This window comes from Carcharhinus amblyrhynchos, chromosome 22 (genome assembly GCF_965287045.1).
Source record: "Carcharhinus amblyrhynchos chromosome 22, sCarAmb.v2.hapA, whole genome shotgun sequence".
NCBI classification, from domain to species: Eukaryota; Metazoa; Chordata; class Chondrichthyes; order Carcharhiniformes; family Carcharhinidae; genus Carcharhinus; species Carcharhinus amblyrhynchos.
Genome location: NC_137345.1, coordinates 30,473,835 through 30,501,661, shown reverse-complemented (window position 1 = coordinate 30,501,661; position 27,827 = coordinate 30,473,835). Strand labels below are relative to the sequence as shown.

Here is a 27,827-nt window from a genome sequence, read left to right as displayed (position 1 = left end):
TATGCAGACATCATGCTTTGTAGTAAAATTACATCCAATAAATGAATGCCTGGTGTTAAATCAACTCCAGCATGCTGAAGGAAAGGATTTTTAAAAAGGTTGAAGGACTGTTAAAAAGTTTAATTAACACTTCATAATAGAAAATATCAACTTTCTATCACCTGTAATTGAGTATTTATTCCCAGGACATTTGCAAGGCTTATCTTTTAAAAACTAAATTATAGTGGAGCGATCATTAGATTGTGTGATGCATTTTAACTGCATTTCACATCTCTTGAACATTCTTCACTATTGCTCTATAAACCAGAGCTCAAACAAAACTCCGCTGTTTACATTCAACGCACTCTAAATCTCATTTCACCATCACTCGTGCTCATTGACCTCCACCACCACCACAGTCCGCAGCACCGCCCCCCCCCCCCACTCAAAAATCTGGCAATACCATTTAAAATTTCTCAAGATGGTTTTAAAGTTCCGCCATTACCTTTTTGCTCTTCCCTATTTCTACCCTCCTTCAGCCCTACATCCCCCTCAAGATCTCTGTAGTCTTCCACTTCTGGCCTTTTGTGCATCCCCAATTTTCATTGCTTTACCGTTAGTAGCTGGCTTCAGCTGCCCAAATCATAAACTCTGGAATATCTTCCCTAAATTGCTCCATCCATTTAAGATGCCCCCTAAAATTTTTGATAAGTTTGGTCACTCGCCTTAACATGTCTTGAGGCTCAGTATCCAAATTTGTTTGGTAAGATTCCTGTAAATCCACTTGAGATATTCTATTATGTTTAAAGGTGCTGTATAAGTACAGTTCTTAAGTTAACTATAGTACTAAACCTAAGCAGCCATTCAACTCCAGTGGAGTCAGTCTGGCAGGCACTACTGTACATAATAATGTGCCCAAATACCACCCTTGAGAACTGACCCCACTAAAATTAGATTACTGCTTAGGAAAACACTCAAACTGACTTTTGGGGCCATTGTTTTTCCAGGGAATAGCCCCAACTGTTGCAGTTCTTCACGAGTTTTGATATGGCTTTGATGGTGCTACTGATGTAGGTTGCCTATTACCCTAATAAGGCTACTTCTTACTGCAGCACAATTATCAATCCAATTCAGACTTTACTGAGATTTCTACTTTGATGCTTTAAAAACTTTGCAAATTGTATGAAGCACTGTTTTGAAACTTGTTCCTTAATTCTCTTCAAAACTAAGTTTAACTACTGTACATCCTAGTAGACAACAGTTTGAAAAAGGTCGTGTTATTATTTCTTGCTTTATTGGAGTTGTATTGCATAAGATATCTGTACTTCAAACTGTCATATGAACTGGCAATCTTGGATATTAGGATATAATTTTTAATGAAGGCAGACATTTGAGAGTTGATTATTTTGTTTTTCAGAAGTCATAAATTCCTCCTCTCTCTTTTCTACCATGTCCCTTAAATGTAATTTTTACTCTGTTTCCTATTTTATTCAGTTTTAGAATTAGAAGTTGTGCGTTTAGATTAACATCAGGTTATTTCATTGGCACAGACAGAAGGATCAGCAGAGTAAAAACAGCATATGAAATAGTTTATTTTGCTTAGTACATTGTTAGCTTGACATGCATTCTATTATGCCACATGTGGTTTTAATTTTTTTGGTTTTATTTGTAAAATTATTTAATGAGCCTTTCACTGATTTTGTGAATGCTTTGTTCTGCTGGATGGCTGGTAAGTTAATTCTTGTGGGATTGTTTGGATTTGGCTGCTGCAAAATTAGGTTTTTTGATCCAATCTGCATTATGCAGTAAAGGACATCAACTTCAACTAAACCACTAAAAGTTTGTTAACCAAAGAAAGCTATTAAAGAACAACAGAAAGAAAGGAAAAGGTACGATGGAGGTAAAAGTTAATACCATAGACGTACATAGCTATATTCCTCCTCAGGAGGTGGCACTGCCACTCCTTACCGACACGAACTCCCCACGAATGAATTCTTGAAAAAAGACTCTCCTACTCCTCTTGATAACTTACTTTCCTACCAACCTTGGTGTCATCAGCAAATTTAGCTACCATACATTCAGTCTATTCATCCAAATCATTGATGCAGATTGTAAATAGTTGAGACCCCAGCACTGATTCCTGTAACATTCCACGTGTTACAGCTTGTCAACCCTAAAAAGACCCATTTTGCCCTATCCTCTACTTCCTGTTAGCTACCCAAGACTCCATCAATGCACAAATGGGGCACAATTTTCCAGTCCCATCCACCATAGGAATTGTAGTGGTGGGAGTGGGGGGATGCGGGCCATTCAAAGCCCTGTTGATCTTGGAGGGATTTTCTAGTCTTGGGAGCAAGTGTGGCCGGTAAATTCCGCCCAAGATGTCCTACAATATGATTGAATGCTATCATTTGCACACTTTTGCTGACAAAGGTGGTTGCCCAACTATCACAATATCTTGCTCCATAATTAATGGCTGGGAAATTAAAGTGTATTCTCCAAATTAATACATTTCCAACTTGTACATTCTGTGCTAGCAGCAAGTTGTTGAATTTTGCAAAAACAGTTGCAATCTCTTGTCTTCTATATCTTACTTGCGACTTCACCTCTGCTGCTAGTTCTGAGGTCTCGGAAATCTCACGGTAGAGTAACTCATCCCTGGTTCCAATCTCTGTACAGGCCCCACAATTACTGGTACTTCTTTCATATTGGGCATTGTGCTATCTGTCTACCTCTTCTGTCAACAGCTCACTCTGCATTTTAAGCTCTCTGGATCCTCTTGATAGTTTAATCATGGACGTCAACATTTCTCCCTGAAAGATTTTATACTCTTCAAATTACAATCAAACTATTTTGAAGAAACTAAAAGCTCATGGTTTCAGCTAGACTCTTACAGCTGATTTTTTAGGCCTCAGAAGAGGAAAGGCATGGTATACCAGAGCTCCAGACTAACAGAGGCTATATGTCTCTGACTAATTTCAACTGCAACAATCAGCTGCCTACGATAGGGTAACCCCCCAGTCCTCTACCGCTATAATGGTGCCTCCATACAGAATAATCAGAATTTAAATCACAGGAGGCCATTCAGTCCATTGTGTGAATGCTGGCTGATAAGCACCCTTCCAGTTCAATACAGAAAACAAAATACTGCTGGAAATCTGAAGTAAAAACACAAAATACTGGAAATACTGAGAAAAACATGATTTAGTCAACTCCTGTTTTCTGTGCAAACGCTTCAGTGATTTATTGCCACAGCCAACAGCTATATTTTATTGAACCATGTATGTGACAACTTTACAGGATAGTTACAAAAACATTAAAAATTAACACCCAAATACAAAAACCTCACCATTTATGAACAAAACTTCTTAGCACTTTCAGAACCACAGGCAGACCTTTTTCTCAATATTGGCATATCCTTAGTCACAGCTGCTTCAACCTGGCTCTGATTCTCTTTCAGGCAACCAGAAATCTAAAACAAGAAAGAGGTTTCAAGAAATCTGTTTGGACCCAACATTACACTCCTCACGAAATCTGACCATCTCATACTTGAGCACGCCATAAATTGAAACACTAAGCAATATTACTTCGTAAACAGTAGGATTAGGTTAAATTGCCCAATATGTTATGTTGCTTACAAAAATCCAGACCTTCACCAGACTTATGCACAAGTCATACAATATACAAATAGGTTAAATGTGTGTACAGATGTTCTGGGTCATATAATAACTGAACGGTCCACCATTCACAGGCAATTCCATCCAGCTCTTACAGTGAGGCAACCTGAGGAACAGAGAAGGACGTTGAATTAGAGTTCAATCAGGTACAATTGTAATGATACGGTGTCTTCTGAGAAATATATTTTAATCATGTTTCCCTGCAGGTTTTTCAAACACGCCCAGGTATTTTATTTTTGCCAAACTGTCTGGAAGCAGGGCCCTCAAATCACTAATGCAATATAATGAACTTCATGTTTGCTTCTACTTTGGGCTAAATGCAATGTCCTGGGGTTTTAATGATCCATTGGGATTGCTGATTGGGGCTTGATTTGGGGATGATTGACAGGTCAGGTGATGCCCGAGGGGGCAGCTTTCCCTCCCCCATTTGAAAAGTCCAAAGGTTTAGTTTAATTTTTGCTCAGAACCTGTTTGAACTTGAGATAGAAAGCGGTGCTTCTTGTTTCCCTCTCTGTGGAATTGGAAATTCTGCTATCAGGAGTTGTTAGCTAGAACCTGGTGGAGGCAGGCAGTGTCTCTATCTCTCTCCAGAGGTGTGCTGAAAGTTCCAAGACTGGGAAGCCTTAGAATTTTAATTTTACATTTCAAAGGATCAATTCACTGCACGTGTTGAAAAGCTGCAAAATCCAGTATCATGTATGCATACCAGCTTTACTGTGCCAAGTCTAGATAGGGGTGTATGTTTATGGGTGTCGTTTGACTTGGAACATCATAGCTAGCTGTTAAAGGTTTATACTATATCATGGTTGATTCTTGTAAGTGGTAAAAGTTATGTTAATTTTTCTTATTATATGTTGACCGTGTTCTTAAATTAAACTTTGTTTGAAAATTGTTTCCTAGTGGGGTGCCTGAATTATATCTGGTGTGAAACACCTTGGGATCATCCATGCCAAAATAAAAAGTGCAAAATTTAGGGTCTAGGCTAACTTCATAAAACACCCTGGAGTTTCTGGCCTGGCTCATAACGCAATACAAAAAGAGTTTTTAAGATCTTATTTTATTGCATACAGGAGGCCGAGAAGAACACAAGAACTAGGAGTAGGAATAAACTTCCTCTGCCATCCAAATGCTCATGGCTGTTCTTGCGCTTCAATTCCACTTTGCTGCCCACTCTCCATATCCCATAATTCACAGACACCAAAAATGTGTCCAGCACAGCCTTGAATGCATTCAAAGATGGAGAAACACCACCCTCTGGAACAGGAAATTCCAAAGATTCACAACTCAAGTGAAGTAATTTACTCTCATCAGTCCCAAGTGAGCAGCCCCTTATTCTAAGATTGTTTCTGCTGGTCAGGGAATAATCTTTCAGTGCCCTACCATGCCTCCTCAGAATCTTGCATTTTTCAACAAGGTCACCTCTCATGCTTCTAAACAAAGAGAACCTAGGCTCAATTTACTCAGCCTCTCATCATGCCATTTCATCCCAGGGAATAATCCAGTGATGATTTGCTATACTGCTTCCAGACAGGTTGTTTGGACAGCGTTAATAAGTATCATATTTAAATGTATTTATTAGTGTTACAAGTAGGCTTACATTAACACCGCAATGAAGTTACTGTGAAAATCCCTGTGTCACCACACTCTGGCACCTGTTTGGGGACACTAAAGGAGAATTTAGCATGGCCAATGCACCTAACCAGCATGACTTTCAGACTGTGCTCTATTAAAAGGGTATTGAAACACACAAGATCTCGAGGGAACTTGACAGGGTGAATGCTGAAAGGATGTTTCCTCTTCTGGTAGAAACGAAAACTAGGGGCTATAGTTTAAAAATAAGGGGTCCCCTATTTAAGGCAGAGATGAGATGAAATGTTCTCACATAGGATCGTGAGTCTTGCAGCGGAGGTTGGATCATTTAATATTTTTAAGGCGGAGAAAGAAGTCATGGACAAGCAAAATGTAGATCAGTTCAACCATGATCTTAAATGGTGCAGTAGGAGAGAGGCTGTACAGCCAATTCCTGCTCCTAATTCATATGAATGCACGTTCATCGAAAAATGGCTACCAGTCCTAACTTTCTGCAGCAAATTTAATGGACAATTAAAGTTCCTAAAAGTAATCAAGGCAAGTTGCTGTTTGTGCAAACCAAATGGCAGAGTGCATACATACCAGAAAATTTTAAAGTTTATTAGTGTCACAAGTACGTTTACATTAACACTGCAATAAAGTTACTGTGAAAATCCCCAAGTCGCCACTCTCCGGTGCCTGTTCGCACGTTCTGAGGGAGAATTTAGCATGGCCAATGCACCTAATCTGCACATCTTTTGGACTGTGGGAAGAAACCAGAGCACCCGGAGGAAATTCTCAGACATAGGCCACACAGTGACGCAAGCTGAGAATCGAACCTGGGTCCCTGGCGCTGTGAGACAACAGTGCTAACCACTGTACCACCATGCTACCTCAGAAAGTTCTGAAGATTTATAACTCTCAGTATTTTTTAATCCACTGAATTTGCTAGCTCATTTATGCGACAATAATGAGCGTTATTAACACAGTTACTTTTCCAGCAAGTTTTGGATCAATATTTAGCAGCATGAATCTCCAAGGCTTTTATTGGGAATGAGTGTTGCTGGGGTCAATGGAAGTGGTTAATTTAAGTGCTATTCAGGCTAAGATAGATGCTTTTCAGCCAAGTCAGGAACAGGAACTCTGGCTGATTCCTCACCCTCCACAAATTCAGTCTCATCATCATATAGCCCACTTCTACTTTAACCAACAATGGTCAACTCAAACACAAACTAGGCACTAATCTTGCACTTTCTTTTCTAGTCTGGTGAGACAAGGATCAGGATTTCCTTTTATGCTAGTCAGCAGGTAAACCAGCATATTTTTAAGTAATAAATTTGTTGGTATAAGGCAAAAGGTAGGGCCAATGATTTAGACTAAAGTGAATAAGTCAAACCATCCTTATTAAACATAAGAACATAAGGAATAGGAGCAGGAGTAGGCCATCTAGCCCTTCGAGCCTGCCCCGCCATTCAATAAGATCATGGCTGATCTGAAGTGGATCAGTTCCACTTTCCCACTTTCTCCCCATAACCCTTAATTCCCTTGTCTGTCAAAAACCTATCTACCCGTGACTTAAATATATTTAGCGAGGTAGTGTCCACCACTTCAACAGGCAGAGAATTCCAGAGATTCACCACCCTTTGAGTGAAGAAGTTCCTCCTCAACTCCGTTCTAAACGATGGCATTTATCCTAGGCTGCTTAGGGAGGCGAAGGATGAGATTGCTGGGCCTCTGACGCAAATCTTTGTCTCTTCTTTGGACACAGGTGAGGTCCCAGAGTACTGGAGGATAGCGAATGTGGTACCGTTGTTTAAAAAGGGTAGGAGGGATAACCCAGGTAACTATAGGCCGGTCAGCGGTAGGCAAGTTGATGGAAAGGATTCTTAGGGATAGGATGTATAAGCACTTAGAGCGTTGCGATCTGATTAAGGATATGCAGCATGGCTTTGTAAAGGGGAAGTCTTGCTTTACGAATCTGGTAGAATTTTTTGAGGAGGTGACAAAAACAGTCAACGAAGGACGAGCCATTGATGTCGCCTATATGGATTTCAGTAAGGCGTTTGACAAAGTCCCTCATGGTAGGTTGGTAGAAAAGATTAAGGCTCATGGGATACGTGGCCAGGTATCTAGATAGGTTGAGAACTGGCTTGCAAAGAGGAGACAGAGTAGTAGTGGAGGGGTCCTTTTCTAGCTGGAGGTCTGTCACTAGTGGTGTGCCGCAGTACTCAGTACTGGGACCTCTTCTCTTTGTAGTGTATATAAATGACTTGGAAGAGGGAGTAAGTGGTGTGATCAGCAAATTTGCTGATGACACCAAGATGGCTGGATTGGCAGGCGGTGAGGAGCAGTGTCTGGCAATACAACGGAATATTGATAGGCTGCTATATTGGGCAGATACATGGCAAATGGAGTTTAATCCGGATAAATGTGAAGTGATGCATTTTGGCCGGAATAATGTAGGGGGGAGTTATATGATAAAGGGCAAGCCCATAAGGAGTATTGAATCGCAGCGAGACCTGGGGGTGCAAGTGCACAAGTCTTTGAAGGTGGCAGCACAAGTGGAGAAGGTTCTGAAGAAAGCCTATGGTATGTTAGCCTTTATAGGAAGGGGTATAGAATATAAGAGCTGGAATCTAATGTTGCAGTTGTATAGAACGTTGGTTAGGCCGCATTTGGAGTACTGCATCCAGTTCTGGTCGCCCTACTCCCGGAAGGACGTGGACACTCTGGAGAGAGTGCAGAGGAGGTTTACCAGGATGTTGCCTGGTATGGAAGGACTGGGTTATGAGGAAAGATTGAAGAAATTGGGGCTCTTTTCCCTTGAAAGACAGCGACTGAGGGGGGACCTAATAGAAGTATATAAGATTATGAAGGGTATAGATAGAGTAAACAGAGGTAAGCTATTTCCTATGGTAGAGGCACATAGTACGAGGGGCCATGGGCTTAAGGTGAGGGGCGAGAGGTATAACAGATATTAGAGGGAGGTTTTCACACAGAGGGTAGTGGGGGTATGGAATGCTCTGCCAAGTAAGATGGTGGCGGCAAGCACGCTGGAGTTGTTTAAGAGTAACTTAGACAGGCACATGGGTGGGTTAGAGATGGGTGGATATAGGAGATTGTTTTAAACAAGGTTCATTAGCATTGGGGCGTCCCTGGTAAGGTAAATGGATATGGTATGATAATAATGTTTTTTCTCTTTTCATTCACAGGTTTTAAGTCGGTCCACCTTGTTGCCCAACAAGGGGCATACGCGCGATGAGTCGTACTTGGGCTGCTCTTGGTTGTTCGGGATTGGCCTAGTGCTTCATGTCATTAGCGTGTGCTTAAACTGGACCAGATGCTGGGCAAGACGACAGCTTAGTGACTATCACTGTTTGCTAAGCAGACATGGATTTGGGCCAGTGTCTGTGGGAGTTTGCGCATTCTCCCCGTGCTTGCGTGGGTTTTCTCCAGGTGCTCCGGTTTCCTCCCACACACCAAAGATGTGCTATTAGGCTGATTGGCAGTAATAAATTGTCCCTAAATTAGTTTCCCTCAATGTGGATGGCCATAAAACAATAGATAAGGGTCATGGGTGGAGGTGGGGGGGGGGGGGGGGGGGGGGAGGAGAACTGGTGGTGTTAAAATGGCGGTGTGGGCTCGTTGGGCCTGTTTCCCGGGCTGTTTTGTTCTTAAACTGCAGCCCCCCCCCCACCCCCAACCACTTATCTTGAGGCTGTGCCCTCTAGTCCTGCTGTCCTCTCTGAGCGGGAAGAATCTCTCTACATCTACCCTATCCATCCCTTTCATTATCTTATACGTCTCTATAAGATCCCCCCTTATCCTTCTAAACTCCAACTCAAACAAGATGGTGATATTTTAATTAGTGTTTTATGTTTTGTATTCTGCATTTTTTCTGATGTAACCCATAGCTGTTCAATTGATTCCTTGCATTAGAAGTTACCAACCTCCAGTCCACGACTCAACAGGAAAGAATTGCAGCCATTCAGCATATCCTTGTGCAAATAGCAGTTAGTTGAAAAGCAGTATTGACAACTCTAGGAATACAAAACTAAATATGCCACCCCCATCCCTTCTCTGCAAATTGAGTAAGCTTAAAACAAACCTCGTTCTTTTTTGTTTGTGTTGCATGTTTTAACGTCCATTGTTTTGCATTTTCCAGAAAAGACTGCCTGTTGTATTTAAATTCAGACGACTGGGGAAAAGAAAGAAACTATGTTAAATGGATAATTCTATCTTCAGAATATATTTTACTAATTTGGAGTATAACTGAAAATAGTACAGAAACACAGCAAATCCAAATCAGTGTTAGATTACTGCTCCTCTCCACCAAAACATAACACTGCTGGGAGGGAGAAGAGAATATAGCCAAATAAGACTTCTCGAAATCAGAAGTAATTAACTCTATAACCTTAACTATGTAGTTACAAGCCTAAAGTTTCAACTGCAGTAATAAAGCTAAGCTTTTATAAATTAAAATCAAAATTTGAGTAATGGAAAAATGCACACAGATATATGAACTAGATTTTAAAACTTCAGCATTTGGCATAGATCAATGAAATAGCTTACAATTTTTTGTACTAACTAAAAATTGAAAAAGATATTTTCAATTTATGAAAATATTCTATTAGCTCAAAAAATTCTTTCAAGCAATAAAACTGCTTTGGAGATAACTAATCACATTTCTGTATGGCCAAAGAGTGTCCATGAAATCTTCAGAGTTATTTAAATACATTAATGTATTGTCAAGGCTCAAAATATTTATCTCCATCACTTACAATAGTTTACATTTCAAGTTATTCAATAATTCATTTTTACGGCACAAAATTTGAGCTGAGTAACATGCATAGCAGTGGAAATTTAGTGTAATAAAATCAATTTGTAGGAAATACATTGAATTGTGCATTCTTTTGACCACTGCCATTTATATTGTGCAACATGAATTAGAAGATAATTTTAAAATTTAAAATGTGTGTTTTGGGCTATCTGGAATAAGTTGTAGTCAGGTATCCATCATTTTGTAGTGCATACTGTTTAGGAAATAACACTAAAACCTTCGACTACTTATTTCGCCAAGATCTGTGTAATAGCAGTTTGTAACACTAGAGGTCCTCTGTGACATATCAAATTCGGCAAACACCACTAATCACAGCAAATTGCAACATTTCTCCACTTATCACACCACTTTAACAAAAGTTAAAACCACAACTTGAAAATTAAGAACGGCAAACACAAACAATTTGCAACAATTTAAGTTAATTATTAGATATAAAATTATCACTGAGCCATTTTCAAACAAGATAAATAATTTATGAAAGTTAGGTTTCATAACTTAAATATATTCAATGGGAATACACTGACAGATATTAATTAGCTAATTTTAAAAAAGGAACCCAGATGGATAATTTATTTGTTGAAAACGTAACAGGAAGATTATGTATCAGTATGTACAAATGTGTGCAATTCTCCATGTGTTTTCAAAGTTCATTATGCAACAACCTTGCAGGAACTGTTCCACCGGCATTTTTGTTTTTATTCCAATTCAAAGTCTCAACAAGTTGAGACATTCCCGATCCAAGCTGACAAGAGAGGCTCTCACCTCCGGTCTTGGGCTTGATCTACATGATCCAAGCTAATTGGAGTAGGTATAGCTCCTCCACCAAGGCTTTATCTCATTTGCACCTTAGTCAAAAGGCGAGATGCCACTTTGAAAAATTGCTTCGAATGAAGCTAAAATGTAACCTAATGACTTCAACCAAGCACAGCATGTCGATACTACACTTGATCTTAGCCAAGCTGACCTATTTAAACAAAACTTTCAACAGCCTTTTGGCTGAGATCAAGTGTAGTAATTGACATGCTGTGCTTGGTTGAAGTCATTAGATTACGTTTCAGCTTCCTTGTCAAAGTGGCATCTCAGCCTTTTGACTAAGATGCAAATGAGATCAAGACTTGGAGAAGGAGCTATACCTACTCCAATCAGCTTGGATCATGTAGATCAAGCCAAAGACAGGAGTTGAGAGCCTCTCTTGTTAGCTTGGATCGGGACTGTCTCAACTTGAGACTCTGAATTGGACTTGATTTGATCAAATTGGAATAAAAGCAAAAAACTTCTCAGCTGAACTGAAAAGGATAACTATTTTAGAAAGCCTGAATTATATTTTGATTTAAATTATGAATAGCAAACAAGGTAGTACATCAGAAACCACCCACCCTACAGGGTGTGGGCATCGCTGCCTAGGTCAGCATTTATTGTTCATTCATAATTTCCCTCAGGAAGGTGATGGAGAGAAGCTTTCTTGAACTGCTGAGGCCCATGTGTTGTAGGTATACCCACAGTGCTGTCACAAAGTAAGTTCCAATATTTTCACCCAGTGACAGTGAAGGAACAGTGATATGTGTCCAAGTCAGGATGGTGAATGACTTGGAGAGGAACCTACAGGTGGTGATGATTCCTGTGCATCTACTGCACATGACCTTCTAGGTAGTAGGTTGAGTAGGTTACAAGTTTAGAAGGTGCTGAGGAAGAAGACTTGGTGAGTTGCTTCAGTGCATCTCGTAGATGGTACGCACTGCTGCCAATGTACATCAGTGGTATCAAAATTGGTTCCAGTCAATTGGGTTGCTTTGCCCTGAATGGTATTGAACTTAAGCATTATTGGAGTTGCACGCATGCAAGCAAATGCAGAGTAGTCAATCACACTCTCAACTTGCATCTTATAGATGATGGACACTCTTTGGACAGTCAGGAGGGAAGTTACTTGCCACAGAATTCCCAGCCTCTTGATCTGCTCTGGTGGCCAGATTATTTATATGGGTAGTCAGTTCTGTTTCTGGTCAATAGTACCCCAGAATGTTGATAGTGGGGGAATTCTACAACGATCACATCATTGAATGTCATGGAGAGATAGTTAGATTCTCTCTTAGATGAGATAATCAATGACTGACATTTGTGAGCGCGAATGTTATTGGCTACTTATTAGCCCTAGTCTGAATGTTGTGCGGGTCTTGCTGCATAAAGACATGGACTGCTTCAAGGATCAGGAAGGGCGATAATTGCGTAATCATGAGAGAACATACTTATGGTATTATGATGGCAGGAAGGCCATTGATAAAACAGCTGAGGATGGTCGGACCTAGGACACTACCTTGAGGAATTCCTGCACTGATGTCCCAGGGCTGAGATGACTGACCTCCAACCACCACAAATATCTTCCTTTGTGCTAGGTATGACCCCAATCAGGGGAGCCTTTTCCTCAATTCTCACTGATTTCAATTTTGCCAAGACTATTTGATGCCAGACTCAACAAAATGCTGCCTTGATACCAAAATCAGTCACTCTCACCTCAGCTCGATTTCAGGTTCATTTGTGCATGTTTGGACCAAAGCTTCCTAATAATTTCAAACTATTACATTCCCACACTTCACTGCTGCCACCAGATCAGGTGACCTGTAGACAACTTCTATTATGACTTTACGTCATCTCTTCTTTCTCAATTCTAACCAGTTTCTGTAGGTTTCCTTCTTTTACCTACATCCTCTCTAATTTTGTAACTTATTTCAATTTCCTTGTTCTTTATAAGGATCGTATAATCTGAAATAGCTCCCAAGTACAGCTAACTGGCAACTATATCTCAGTAATGGCCACATGTTACATCTGTTACATCTTAAGCCACTCATTTATTTCTCATATTCCAAGTATTGTAAAACATATAAGAGATCCTAACTTGTCCTGCTGCTCAGATATTATCCTTTTCACACCATTGAACTTAACATGGTTCCTATTTATCATTGCTACTGTAACTACCAAATTATTTTGGCATTCCTTTTACCTAGAATGTCTATGTCGCTGTTTGTGAACTGAACTTTGCTCTTAACCACTTTAAAAAGCATTAAACTGTTATTTCACCATTCATATGACTTCCCAACATTCAGTAGCTTACAATCCTTATACATCATATATTTTCTCTTAACTTATCACACCACTTTCACCTGTGGGTGAGCTTTGTTAATTTGCTGCATACCTAAACAATTATAAGTTTTAAAAGAAATTAACTCACAATATCAGCCATGAGGGGGTCATCGGGATTAGGTTCAGACATCAATAAGTGAATGGAGGTTAACACCGTAGCGATATTAAGAGATGGCTTCCAGGCTCCCTAGATAACAAAGTTAATATCTTAACATAGGGTTTAAGTTAGCATTTGAGATTAACACGTAAAACACAAGTGCATATTCTGAATACATTACAGTGCATCAATTTAAGTTGAGGCCTTCAGACACTGAGGGCACGATCTTACAAAAAAAAAATTCTTGACAGAATTTTCTCAAAAAAATCCAAAGTGTTGAACGAGTGAGAATGCGCAATAGGTTCTTGTCAATTTTTCAGTGAGGTAATTTACAGTATTCTGGGCATAACAGGAGCTGTAATCAATTCTCACAAGTTTGGGGTGTGGGTGGTAGTGCAATGGTGGAGTCCCAGCTTGTATGTGAAGTCAGCTGTTGAGCTCAAGGGATGCTGCAACGTACACAGTATGTTGCAAGATTTGTTACTCTACTCCTCTCTGTCTTGATCATCCCCTTAGGTAACATGATGTTGTTTAGAGTCATTACCTCAATGAGGCTAAAAAGCACTGAATACCCATGAAGAGAAAGTTAATATTCTGTAAATTTTTCAATGTTGAGAAATTGATTGAAACACACTTAGGGAGCTGTGGAGTCTAGTGGCATAAAACTATTCTGTTTTAGTGACATTTTCAGCCTTTTTTTCTAAAAGCATATTATAATTTGATAAAACAAGCAACATCATTTCAACAAAGAAGGGGAATGCACAATAATAATATTGCAACTCAAGATTCAATTTGCCTGTCACAATATAAGGGTATAAAATTTTAACTATGATATCTGTCATTAAAGTTAAATTAAGCTTTATCATTACGTCTTGCACACATTACTTTGAATGCTATATTTTAGTGCGAAAGATACCAATGGTTGAAATACTTTCTCCTTTTTTTCCCAATTACAACCTTGTCCACAATTAACTTAAAGAACAAAGAAAATTACAGCACCGGAACAGGCCCTCCAAGCCTACACCGACCATGGTGCCTGACTTAACTAAAACCCCTACCCTTCCGGGGACCATATCCCTCTATTCCCATCCTATTCATGTACTTGTCAAGATGTCCCTTAGAAGTCACTACTGTACCTGCTTCTACTACCTCCTCTGGCAACGAGTTCCATGCACCCACTACTGTATATAAAAAAAAAATCTGCCTCATCCATCTTCTTTAAACCTTGCTCCTCGCACCTTAAACCTATGTCCCCTAGTAACGGACTCTTCCACCTTGGGAATAAACTTCTGACTATCCATTCTGTCCATGCCTCTCAATCTTGTAGACTTCTATCAGGTCTCCCCTCGACCTCTGTTGCTCCAGTGAGAACAAACCAAGTTTCTTCAACCTCTCCTCATAGCTAATGCCCTCCATACCAGACAGCATCCTGGTAAATCTTTTCTGCACCCTCTCCATCTTTCTAGTACTGTGGCAACCAGAATTGAACACTATATTCTAAGTGCAGCCTAATTAAGGTTCAATAAAGCTGCAATATGACTTGCCAATTTTTAAACTCAATACCCCGGCTGATGAAGGCAAGCATACCGTATGCCTTCTTGACTACCTTCTCCACCCGCACTGAACTTTCAGTGACCCATATACTTATACACCCAGGTCCCTTTGCCTATCAATACTCTTAAGGGTTTTGCCATTTATTGTATATTTCCTATCTGTATTAGACCTTCCAAAATGCATTACCTCACATTTGTCTGGATTAAACTCCATTTGCTATCTCTCTGCCCGAGTCTCCAACTGATCTATATCTTGCTGTGTCCTCTAATGGCCCCCATCGCTATCTGTGAATCCACCAACCTTTGCGTCATCTGCAAACTTACTAATCAATCCAGTTGCATTTTCTTCCAAATCGTTTATATATATTACAAATAGCAAAGGTCTAGCACTGATCCCTGAGGAACACCACTTGTCACAGCCCTCCATTCAGAAACACACCCTTCCACTGCTACCCTCTCCAACTCCAACAATGACAGTCATAAGTGGATCTCCATCCTAAAGCAGTTTAAGTTTTACAGTACGGAGGTGGCACAAACAACAGCCAAACAGTCCGGTCCTTGTCACCTAAACTATTCAATTAAAACTAACTGGTGACCTAACTGCAGAGACCCATGTCTTCACAGCTGCCACAAGGGGGTGCTAATGCCAAGGTTTTCTCCTCGCCACCCCCAGAAGCATTAAACAAATGGCACACAAATTAAACAAAATTATTTAAAACAAAATCTTCAGATCAAGGCAGTGAACACATTTTGTAGTCATATCAGCAGTGGCCATATACTCCTCTTTTAGGTCTCTGGCTTACTTGGCACTCACTGATACACTTTCAGCTCACCATCCTGCTATTTAATGGAATCGATCCAATGGGTCCAGGAGTGTCCCAGCAGCGTCTCACTGGATAGTGTAGTCTCCTCTCCAAAGTTTTCTTTGCTGCCTCAAAGCGTGGAGGGGGGGTAGAAAGAACAACTGAGAGGGAGGGAGGGAGGGAGGGAGGGTTTGTGCCACAAAAAAGCAATTTCTGTGATGCCATAAGTGATCTATGCAACTCCAAATCGGGGACACAACCCAAAGTCTGGTAGTTGCTACTATACGTTCTCAAGGTTAAATTGCAATTTGAACGATCTTAGTACTTCTGTTCTTTGGACATGGTGCAAAACGCTCAGACTGCATGCAAGATTTTTTTAAGCAGTTATTGTGTCCCTCAAGTATAACTAATAAAAAAGTCATGCAGTTTCACAAGGGATTAGGCTATCAGACGTGTAGATTAAATGCCAGGAATCCCAGGCTATATTCCAATGGGAATCCAAGAGGTAAAATTGCAATTTGCAATCCATTAAATCACCCACATTTCATAGCTGAATATAAATATGACTTAGGGATTAATGGACTAACGCTGTAAACGAGCGTATCTTGAAAAAGGTAAGGATCAATTCTCAGTGTTAGTGAACATTGGATTTCCTAATTTACTACACAAGGTTCAAAGGTGAACAGAGGCATTTTAAATGGCGGCAGGCATTGTAGACATGGATTCTCCTGAGTTCTATCCTTAATGAAAATATTGCCTATTAAAATGAAATGTTTTCATATATTGTGACCATTATAAATCACTAACCTTAGACTGATAATTTCAACTGTTTGCCATAGAACACACAGGAGTTGTTGTAAAAAGGTGTTAGCAATTCTAAGATGATACATCTAAAGATTAGTATCTTTAGCCAATTAAGAAAAAATACACCTTTCAAAATTATAGTGAATGTAACAAGAACAGTCACTTCTAGGCAAAATATCAATAGCATTTCTATCCAGAAAACAATTACCTTTGGAGGCAACTTCAAGATGTCCAAGCAGATCCTACCTGCCGTGTCAATGTTAGGATGATAAATTGGGGTTAGAAACCGAATTTTTGGAGGTTCAAATGGATACCTGAATCAGGACATTTAAATATTAAACATGATTATTCAAGTCATCCAATAACTTTTGGCTTGTATTTGTGTGTAAATGAGATAGGATAAGGTTTGTTGTTTTTAATTAAAACTCAAACAACATCTATATATAGATGTATTCTAGACCTATTTTAAGAAGTATGTTAAAAACTCACAAAATACTAAAAACTAATACCCATTTTCACATCTTCTGTGGTTGCACAACCACACAATTCATTGGTGATAAATAAGCCCAAACTGGGTAATGTCAGAAATTTGACCATAGCAAGCACCACAGACTTAAAATGTTCTATGCTCACCCAATGTTAACACAAATGTACTTTCCAGCAATCACCAGAGGAAACAAAAACATCAAGACTGGCATACTGACAAATCTCCTTATCCTCTCTCAAATCAGGACACAAGATATCCAAACCCCAATGCCCCTACCACTCTAGGCAAAGAAAAGCTAACTCTGTGACAACCTGAATTTTAACTTTGAAGCTAATGGTCCAAGTGGCTCAAGACATTTATCCGTAGTTGTCAGGGATCACACTTTTAAAAAAAAGTCTTAGAAGTATAGTAGCCACTCGAGTATTTCTGCACATGGTATATTCTTAAATAAAATGTGGTACAGTTGCAACATGGTTTTGTACTTTTTTTTCCCCTGAGTATGATATTATTATTGTAGAATTGTAATTTTATTTTAGAGGGGCAAAGAGCTATTAATTAGTCAATAGTATGATTTCCTAGTTCAGTGGATTTGAACTGGGCATTACAAAAATTCAAAATCCTTGTTCCAATGAAACAAATGTAGCTGCTTCAGGATTCAGACAGCCCTTTGCAACATCACCAGATTAGCTTAAAAAAGGCACACAATTGTAAATCATTGAAAGGACGTGACATTTATACACCATTGGCTCTGTTTTGAAGAGAAAGTGCTTCAGCTTGACATTTTTCTTTTCTAAATATGTCAATTACACACAATAGCATTTAAGCAAAACTCAAATTACTACTTTTCTATTCATGTATTACATTAGTGTGAAATAATAAAGCACATGGCATGAATTGAAGCTTAATAATGTAAATGTAATGTTGGTGTTGTGATCATTAATTCTGCATTCAGCACAAAATATCAGGGCGGTTACACTTCAACTATCACTAATTAGTTTATCAAACCATGGAACATGCTAGAAGAGTTATTGTGTAGATATGCATGATCATAGAAAATCAAAATATGCATCAGAAACTTAAACTTAATTGTACCTTTCAGGAACAATAATTTCAAGATTAAATATTCCACCTTCATAGGGTGAGTTGGCACTTCCCAAAATTTCTAAAAGAAATGAAATTAGTGTGTTAATACTTGAAGCCTTCTGAGAATTGGCATCAGCCAAACCACGGATATTAGCTGCAATATTTTGGGTCCAAAGCTGAACACTTAAGATGAAAAACTGGGTTTCATTAACAATTTAACCTTAAAGGATCAAATACTTTAAGAAATAAAAACCTGAGATATTCCTTGTAGACACATTGGCTGCATCTTCAGCACCCACTTCCCCATTCCCATGTAAGTTTCTTCATTGTCCAGTGCAACACAGGCAATTCCAGGTGTGCTCCAAGTTGCTATTATTCACTGGCTTAGTGAAAAGATTAACACCTTATGCCAACGAAGAAAGTGATTGAATACACCACACCAAGAATGCAGGAAGCTGATATTAACATAAATCGATCTAGCTGAATTCTAAAAGTTTTGGTTCACTTCTAACTCTTAGTTTAAACATAGTTTTATGCATCATGAATAATGAGGAGCCAGAATTTCACCCGTGCAGTTAACTAGTGTCATAGTAAAGTTTAAAAGTTTAGTGAAGACTTAAACATACTGGCGATACAAGATAAAAAGACATTGATAAAAAGCTTGTCGGTAAGGATCAGAATAGGAAAGTTAACACATTGCAATTCAAGTAAAATAAACTGAAATCACCTTACAATATTTAAAGAATCAAGCACTTTAATTCACTAAATTGAGAAGCTAATAAAACAACTCCATACCGCCCTTTCATTCTGATTTCTCTGCTTGTGCTTCTCTTAAAATAAAGAATTCCAAAACATAAAACTTCGCAATTATCCAGAAGTAAGTAATATAAAATACGCTAAAGTTAAAAAGGTTTATCCTTGTAACTTTCTTTTCTTTCGTAGGATAGGAGCATCACAGGCAAGGGTAGCATTGGTTGCTCAACCCCAATTTCTCCTGAACCCCACATACATGAAAGTGATGGTGATCTGTTTGCTACAACCCATATAGTGTTGGTGCATTCACATGGTATACACACATTCCAGTTTAGCCAATTGTAGTTAATTAGCATCCTGTTACGAGCTTGCGTTCATGGTTGAACAAAACTTGAGACACAGACGTGACAGGACACAAAAACTGATGCAAACAATTCAAGTTTATATTCTCATCAATACTCATGAAGAGTTACTTTAACTAAGTTTATTAATAAAGTGTCACAAGTAGGCTGACATTAACACTGCAATGAAAGTACTATGAAACTCTCCTAGTCGCCACAGCCTGTTCAGGTAAACCGAGGGAGAACTTAGCACGGTCAACGTACCTTCCAGCAAGTCTTTCAGACTGTGGGAGAAAACCCATGCAGATGTGGGGAGCGTGTGCAGGCTCCACACAGACAGTGACCCAAGCTGCAAATTGAGCCCGGGCCTTTGGCACTGAGAGGCAGCAGTGCTAATTACTGTGTCGCCCATCAATAGTTAATTTTATTGCATTATTAATTGCTTTCAATGTAAATAAAAGTGCCGCTATTGTATGCACCAGTGCCCAATTCATATCTTTGTTTGGCAAGCACAAGCTAACACTTCACTGTCAAATTGCAATCTTGTCGCTTCGTTTGGTCAACAGTCAACTGCCAGAATTCTCCGATATTGTACACCCCACCACTAATATCAGTGAGAGTAGAGAATTTGGTAATCTCCATTGACAGCAGTGGGATGGAAAAATCACATATGCGGATAAGGTCTGAGAATCAGCCAATATCTTTAGGACTGACTTACATAGGCTGTTGCAATTCAGCTCATTTAGACATCACGATTGATACTTTACAAATTTCAAATCCCATCTATTTTTTCAATGTGCACAAGCATGGGAGGGGGAAAGACGGGAAAAGTGAAAGATTCATCTTTTACACTCCAAATAAGGTAGGTTAATATTATTTCTTGCACACTGCAGATATAAGGCAAGATTTAGTATTTATATTCTAGCACAAATAGCGCAAGTGATAAGAATGAACCAATGAGTGGAAATACTGCACATTAGCAGCTAACAAGAGAAAAGTAATCGTAATATTTCAGATATAACTATTTTCACATGGGCTTTAAGAACCAGGACTGAGAGTCAGTTACAATCTTCCAGCCATTATACAGTGCTGCTGCATAGTCCCATTCATGTCAAAAAGTGTGATTTGGAATGCAAATATGCATAAAATGGCAAGTGCAGTTCAGATGTTCAGTTCCAGCCTCATTTGAACATAAGAAATAAGAGCAGGAGTAGGCCATCCAGCCCTTCGAGCCTGCCCCGCCATTCAATAAGATCATGGCTGATCTGTCGTGTCTCAGTTCCACATTCCCGCCCTCTCCCCATAACCCTTAATCCCCTCGCTTATCAAAAACCCATCAACCCGTGTCTTAAAAATATTTAGCGAGGTAGCCTCCACCACTTCAACAGGCAGAGAATTCCAGAGATTCACAACCCTTTTAGTGAAGAAGTTCCTCCTCAACTCCGTTCTAAACCACGCCCCCTTTATCTTGAGGCTGTGCCCCCTAGTCCTACTGTCCTTTCTGAGCGGGAAGAGCCCCTCCACCTCTATCCTATCCATCCCATTCATCATCTTATACGTCTCAATGAGATCTCCCCTCATTCTTCTAAACTCTAACGAGTACAAGCCTAGTTTATTCAGCCTCTCCTCATAGCTCAACCCCCTCAACTCCGGCATCAGCCTAGTAAACCTCCCCTGCACTCCCTCCAAGGCCAAAATATCCTTGCGTAAGTACAGCGACCAAAACTGCACACAGTACTCCAGCTGCGGCCTCACCAATGCCCTATACAGCCGCAGCAAGACCTCCCCACTTTTATATTCAATCCCCCTCGCTATGAAGGCCAGCATCCCATTAGCCTTCCTGACCACCTGCTGCACCTGCAGGCTGGGTTTTTGCGACTCATGCGCAAGGACCCCGAGGTCCCTCTGCACCGTCGCCTGCTGCAGTTTTTCGCCCCGTAAGTAATAGTCCTTCCTACCATTCTTCCTACCAAAGTGGACCACCTCGCACTTGCCAACATTAAATTCCATTTGCCATTTCCTGGCCCATTCGCCCAGCCTATCTAGATCCTTCTGCAGACTCTCCACACCCTCCGCGCAATTTGCCGTTCCACCAATCTTGGTGTCATCAGCAAATTTCAACACCATACTCTTGGTTCCCTCCTCCAGATCATCTATATATTTGAGAACACATTAAATTGTGGCATGTGGATCTTCAGGGCAATTTCTAACATCAAGAATAAATTGTCTCTGTACACTGGATTGCCAAAGAAGTTAGTGCAGAAGGTACCTTTTTGACTCAGCTTGGTGCAATGAAAAGGCAGTAATATAAATTCAGTAACTGAGTGGGTAGCATCAGGAACTGCAATTTGCAATCTAAAAGAAACTTGGAAAAGAATTTTCACCCAGTCAGTCTAGCCTAGATTCAAACCAGCTCTAAAGGTGAAAGGTACCATATTACCAATAACTAGTAGCCTATTCCCTAAAATCAATTCACAATTTTGCAAAACCATAGAATAAAGCTGATGGGAACGCTGCATATAAATGAATGGCAGAATCTTGTGCCCTCCCTGTGCTAAGACTGGTGGTATGTGGGGGCAGCACAATGGCACAGTACTTGCCTTACAGCACCAGGAACCTGAGTTCAATTCTGGCCTTGGATCATCGTCTACGTGGAGTTTGCACATTCTCCCTGTGTCTGTGCGAGTTTCCTCCGGGTGCTCCAGTCTCTCTCAGTTCAACAATGTAATGGGTCAGGTTGGCCTTACTAAATTAACCTTAGTGTCAGGTGATTAGCAAAGTAAATACACGGGGTTGCAAGAATCGGGCTGCACGGGATTGTGGTCGCTGCAGACTCAATGAGCCAAATGGCCTCCATCTGCACAGAAGGGATTCTAAGATTAACACAGACGTGGAGGCAGGTGGGGAGTACAAAACTTCCTCTCTCCACCCCAATTAAATCAGTGTGGGAAGGCTTGTGCATGGCACCATTGCTGGTACTGACTGTCATTAGACAAGCATAGATTGGTTAGGGATAGTCAGTATGGTTTTGTTAGAGGAAAATTGTGTCTTACTATCTTAATGAATTTTTTTTGAGGAAGTAACAAGGAAGATTAATGGCGATAATGCAGATATTGTCTCCATGGATTTTAGTTAAGGCATTTGACAAGATCCCACATGGTAGATTGGTCAGAAAAATGAGGTTCCCAGAGATCCAGCAAAGGTGGCAAGTTGAATCCAAAATTGGCTCAGTAACAGGAAACAAAAGGTAAAGGTCGATCGACGTTTGTGCAAATGGAAAGTGGTTTCCAACGGCTTTCCACAGGGCTCAGTGTTGGTGACTTTGCTGTTTGTTGTAAAGTATTACTAATTTGAATTTAAATGTGGGAGGCACGATTGGGAAATTTGAAAAGTAGCCATGTAGTTGATAATGGAAAGGATAGCTGTCAAATCCATAATTATATCAATGGTTTGGTTGAGTGGGCAGAAAAGTGGCAAATGGAATTTGATCCAGAAAAGTGAGAGGCAATGCATTTGGGGAGTGCAAAAAAAGGCAAGGGAATACTCAATAACCAGGAGGATATTGAGAGGAGTTGAGGCAGTGAGTGACCAGGTCCACGAAGGTGGCAGGACAAGAGGAAATGTGGTAAAGGAAACATATGGAATGATTTGCTTTATTGGACAAAGTATTAAAAACAAAAGTAAGGAAGCAATATTGGATCTGTATAAAATGCTGGTTTGGCCACAGCTGGAATTTTGTAAAAAGTTCCAGTCAACACATTACAGAAAGGACATAATTGCTTTGGAGAGTGTACAGAGGCTCAAGCCAGGGCTTGAAAATTGCACCTATGAGGAGAGATTGAATCGACTAGGACTGTTTTCCTTAGAACACAAGAGATGAGGGGGTAACCTAATAGAAGTGCACAATGATGGGTCAATATCTTAGATAGGGTGGACAGGAAAGACTCGTTCCTCCTTACTGAGGGGTCAATTACCAGGGCCACAGATTTTAAAGGTGATTGGCAGAAGAATTAGAGGGAACATGGAGAAACATTTCACCCAGAAGGTGGTTGAGCTAACAGGATCAAACCACCAATTGGGAAAACTACTTCTAAATGCAGAGGGCAGCACAGTGGTTAGCACTGTTACTCACAAAGTAAGGGACCTGGGTTTAATTCCCAACTTGGGTCACCATCTGTGCATTCTCCCAGTGTCTGCATGGGTTTCTTCCCACAGTCCAAAAGACATGCTGATTTGGTGAATTGGCCAAGCTAAATTCTTCCTCAGCGTACCCAAACAGACGCTGGAGTGTGGCAGCTAGAGGATTTCCAGTAACTTCATTGTGGTGTTAATGTAAGCCTAACTTGTGACACTAATTAATAAAAAGAGAAACTTCAACATTTCAGATGTGCTGAAAAAGGAAAGGCAAAGGGCAAATAAAAAGCAGATTTCTCCAATAAACAGCGGATGCTCTGGTTTCCTCCCACAGTCCAAAGATGTGCAGGTTAGATTGATTGACTAAGCTAAATTGACCCTAGAGTCAGGGGGATTAGTAGGGTAAAGAAATAGGGTTATGGGAACAGGGCCTGAGTGGGATTGTAGTCAGCGCAGACTCGATGGGCCAAATGGACTCCTTTCGCATTGTAAGGATTTTAAACAGTCAGAAACATACGTGCTCGTAAATCATCCATTTGGTCATTGCTCTGCCAGCAGGAGATTCCAGGTGGGGGCTGGCTCGCCAACAACTGCATTTCTTTCTTTAACCTCGACACTCTTTGCATTGTTCTGAAATTAGCCTGGAAGACAAATAAATAAGTTAGCCTAGAATACAAATATCTAATAAACTGGTCTGGAATATGAATAAATAAATAAGCCGAGAATACAAATAAACACATAAGTGAGAAAATGACAGCTACAGCTTTCATCTAAATGCCACCTTGTTGTAACTAGGAGCTGAATCCTCAGAGTGACTCCAGGTAAAGAAGAGATTTTAAGAGATGAGTTTAAAGCAGCAGCAATTTTGCAAACAGAAGATTCCAGAGCCTCAGGAGCCGGGACCAGGAGACACTTTACCCGCCAGTTCCCGCCTTACTAACCGCCACACACATTCAAACCCGCCGCCCGGAATGAGAAAACCCGGAACCGGAGCGAAAAAACACGGAGCCGGAACAAGAAAACACGGAACCGGAGCGAAAAAACACGGAGCCGGAACAAGAAAACACGGAACCGGAGCGAAAAAACACGGAGCCGGATCGAGAAAACCCGGAGCCGGAACGAGAAAACCCGGAGCCGGAACAAGAAAACACGGAACTGGTGCAGGAAACCCCAGAATGGAAATATCAGGTGAACTGGAACAGATTGGTGCCCTGCTCCCCCATCTCTCTCTCTATATATGTACAAATATACATTTCATTTGATTTATTATTGTCACATGTGTACAGTGAAAAGTATTGTTTCTTGCCCTATACAGACACACCAGCTCCAAACACAGGATCAAAGCAACCTGAGTAAAATGTTTATCAGGATAGGGTCCCAGGCCCAACCACCTTCAGCTGCTCCATAAATCACCTTCTCCGCATCATAAGGTCAGAAGTGAGGATATTCGCTGATGACTGCACAATGTTCAGCACCAGTCATGATTCCTCAGATACTGAGACAATCTGTGTCTAAATGCAACAAGACTTTGACAGTATTTAGGCTTGGGCTGATGTGTTGTATGAATGTTATGTGCCACTTAAGTGTCAAGCCTCCCTCTCTAACAGCACAGTGCGTGTTTTTATAACACATGGACTACAACTGTAATTAGGGATGGGCAATAAATGTTGGTCTAGTCAGTGAAGCCCACATCCCATAAACAAATAAAAAAATCCCAAAGGCAAGATGGGCTTTTTTTTTAGTGCTCTTCAACTCAGAGGGCAAACATTGCTGGCAGTAGGAAAGAAAGGCAGCTCACCACCACCTGAATATCAGTAAACAGGGGGCACTGGGGAGTGCTGGTGATAACAAGAAATGGAATGGAAGGAAGGCCAAAAGGTGGGTGATGGGAGGGAAGTGATGAAGGAGAAGGTGTGTCAAATAGGAAGAGGAATGGCAGCAAGGCAGAATGTTAGTACATCGGATATATGGCCCAACCAGGCCTTGCCAGTGTTTATGCTCCTCATCCAAACCTAGCACCATAACCCTGTATTCCCTTCTCCGTCATATGCTTTTTTTTAAAGTTTATTTATTAGTCACATTAAGGCTTACATTAACACTGCAATGAAGTTACTGTGAAAAAATCTCCTAGTTGCACCACTCTGGCGCCTGTTTGGGTACACTGAGGGAGAATTTAGCATAGCTAATACTCCTAAACTGCACATCTTTAGACTGTGGGAGGAAACTGGAGCATCCGGAGGAAACCCATGCAGACACAAGGAGAATGTACAAGTTCTACACAGACAGGAATCAAACCCAGGTGCCTGACGCTGTGAGGCAGCAGTGCTAACGACTGTGCTGCCTCTTGCTTGTCTAGTTTCTCCTTAAATTATTTAATTAATTTGTAGGACATGGGTGTTTATTGCCCATCCCTAGTTGCGCTTGAGAAGGTGGTGGTGAGCTGCCTTCTTTAATTGCTGCAGTCCACGTGCGATGTGTTGATCCATAATGCCATTAGGGAGGAAATTCCAGATTTTGACCCAGTGACTGCAAAGGAACAGTAATATATTTCTAAGTCAGGATGGCGAATGGGGAACTTGCAGGTGATGGTGTTCCTACGTATCTGCCGACTTTATCCCTCTAGATGGCAGTGGCCGTTGCTTTGGAAGGTGCTGTCTAACAATCTTTGGTGAATTTCTGTAAGGCATCTTGTGAGTAGTGAACAGTGCTGGGAGTGGATGTATGGGATGTGGTGCCAATCATGTAGGCTGCTTTGCCCTGAATAGTGTCAAGCTTCTCGAGTGTTGTTGGAGCTGCCCCATCCAAGCAAGTCGGGAGTATTCCATCACAGTCCTGACTTGTGCCTTGTATACGGTGAAAAGGCTTTGGGAAGTTAGGAGGTGAGTTACTTGTTGCAGTATTCCTAGCCTCTAAATGCATCTATTCTCCTTCTTAGCCTTTTCATTCCTTGATGAAGCAGAGATCATGAACAAATTCTCTCCATCTTATCGTGTTTTGAGCCAAACTCTCCAGTTGTTCCCATATATAACCCTCAGCTCTCATCTCCTTTTCTGTATCCTGACCCCATGCATTTCTTGGTCTGCCTTGCTTTCTCTTTCCTTGTGGATCCATTTGAGAGCTTGCCATGTAAGAGAGCTTTGGGCGGCACAGTAGCACAGTGGTTAGCACTGCTGCTTCACAGCTCCAGGGACCTGGATTTGATTCCCGGCTCGGGTCACTGTCTGTGTGGAGTGTGCACATTCTCCTCGTGTCTGCATGGGTTTCCTCCGGTGCTCCGGTTTCTTCCCACAGTCCAAAGATGTGCGGGTTAGGTTGATTGGCCACGCTAAAATTGCCCATTAGTGTTCTGGGATGTGTAGGTTAGAGGGATTAGCGGGTAAATGTGTAGGGATATGGGGGTAGGGCCTGGGTGAGATTATGGTCTGTGCAGACTCGATGGGCCGGAGGATCTCTTTCTGCACTGTAGGGTTCTATGATCTATGATCTATGTAATGTTGTTCCCAGCTTATCCGAAGGATCCTTCTGAGGCATCTATTGGTGAAAGATTGGATTTTCATCAACATTGTTTTGGTGGTCCTTCATGTTTTGGGCCATTCGAAGAGTAGACTTTATATTGGAGTTGAAGATCTTCAGCTTTGTGGCCTTGGTGATCTCTCTTGATTTCCAGATGTTAAAATGAGTGATGAATGCTGCTGTAGCCTTCCCAGTTCTGATCTTTGCATCCATGTCTGTTCCACCGCAGTACTTACGACACTATCCAGATAAGTAAAAGATGTTACTTCATCCATTTCCTTAATAGAGTTGTTATTCCTGGTGTTTGTTTGCATTATCTTTATTTATCTATATTGATGTTAAGGCCAACTTTGGCTGATACTTGTGTTAAATGACAGGTTTTATCTTGCATCTGTATGTGGTTGTGTGATAATAAAGTCAAGTCATCCACAAACTCTGAATGTTCCAGCTGCTCTTGTATGCCATTTAATTTTGTATGATGTTGTTTACCTCAAAATACAATCAATCACAAGCAAAAATAGGAATGGCGACATTAAACAGCCTTGTTTCGTGCCAGTTTGTACATTGAATTTAGCAGAGAAGGCCCCTCTTTGCAACACTCGACCTCTCATTCCATCATAGATATTCTTCATAAGAACATAAAAACTAGGAGCAGGAGTAGGCCACTTGGCCCCTCAAGCCTGTTCCACCATTCAATAAGATCATGGCTGATCTTTTTGTGGACTCAGCTCCAATTACCTGCCTGCTCACCCTTAATTCCTTTACTGTTCAAAAATCTATCTATCTTTGATTTAAACTCATTCCACGAGGTAGCCTCAACTGCTTTACTAAGCAGGGAATTTCACAGCTTCACAACTCCTTGGATGAAGAAGTTCCTCCTCAACTCAGTCCTAAGTTTGCTCCCCCTTATTTTGAGGCTACGCCCCGTGTTTCTGGTTTCACCTCCAACCTCCCTGCTTCTGTCTTATCTATTCCCTTCATAATTTTATATGTTTCTGTAAGATCCCTCCTCATTCTTCTAAATTCGAATGAGTATCGTCCCAGTCTACTCAGTCTCTC

The 27,827-nt window shown here is 40.7% G+C and overlaps 1 protein-coding gene across 3 annotated transcripts in view; it reads right to left on the bottom strand.

Annotated features, from left to right (window-relative positions):
* Positions 1 to 437: 437 nt before the first annotated feature.
* Positions 438 to 27,827, bottom strand: part of ube2t (ubiquitin-conjugating enzyme E2T (putative)) — a 34,393-nt gene continuing 7,003 nt past the window's right edge. Inside the window, exons 1-7 of one of the 3 annotated variants that reach the window (XM_080209733.1) lie at positions 24,037 to 24,149; positions 23,773 to 23,896; positions 18,037 to 18,106; positions 16,666 to 16,771; positions 13,289 to 13,387; positions 9,334 to 9,423; positions 438 to 3,451 (exon numbers count right to left, since the gene is read on the bottom strand). In XM_080209733.1, coding sequence (XP_080065859.1) covers positions 3,332 to 3,451; positions 9,334 to 9,423; positions 13,289 to 13,387; positions 16,666 to 16,771; positions 18,037 to 18,106; positions 23,773 to 23,881 — 594 coding nt within the window. In that variant the 5' untranslated portion in view covers positions 23,882 to 23,896; positions 24,037 to 24,149 and the 3' untranslated portion in view covers positions 438 to 3,331. Of the gene's footprint in view, positions 3,763 to 9,333; positions 9,424 to 13,288; positions 13,388 to 16,665; positions 16,772 to 18,036; positions 18,107 to 23,772; positions 23,897 to 24,036; positions 24,150 to 27,827 lie in introns of those variants that run through there. The other 2 variants (XM_080209730.1, XM_080209732.1) reach the window with 2 other exon arrangements.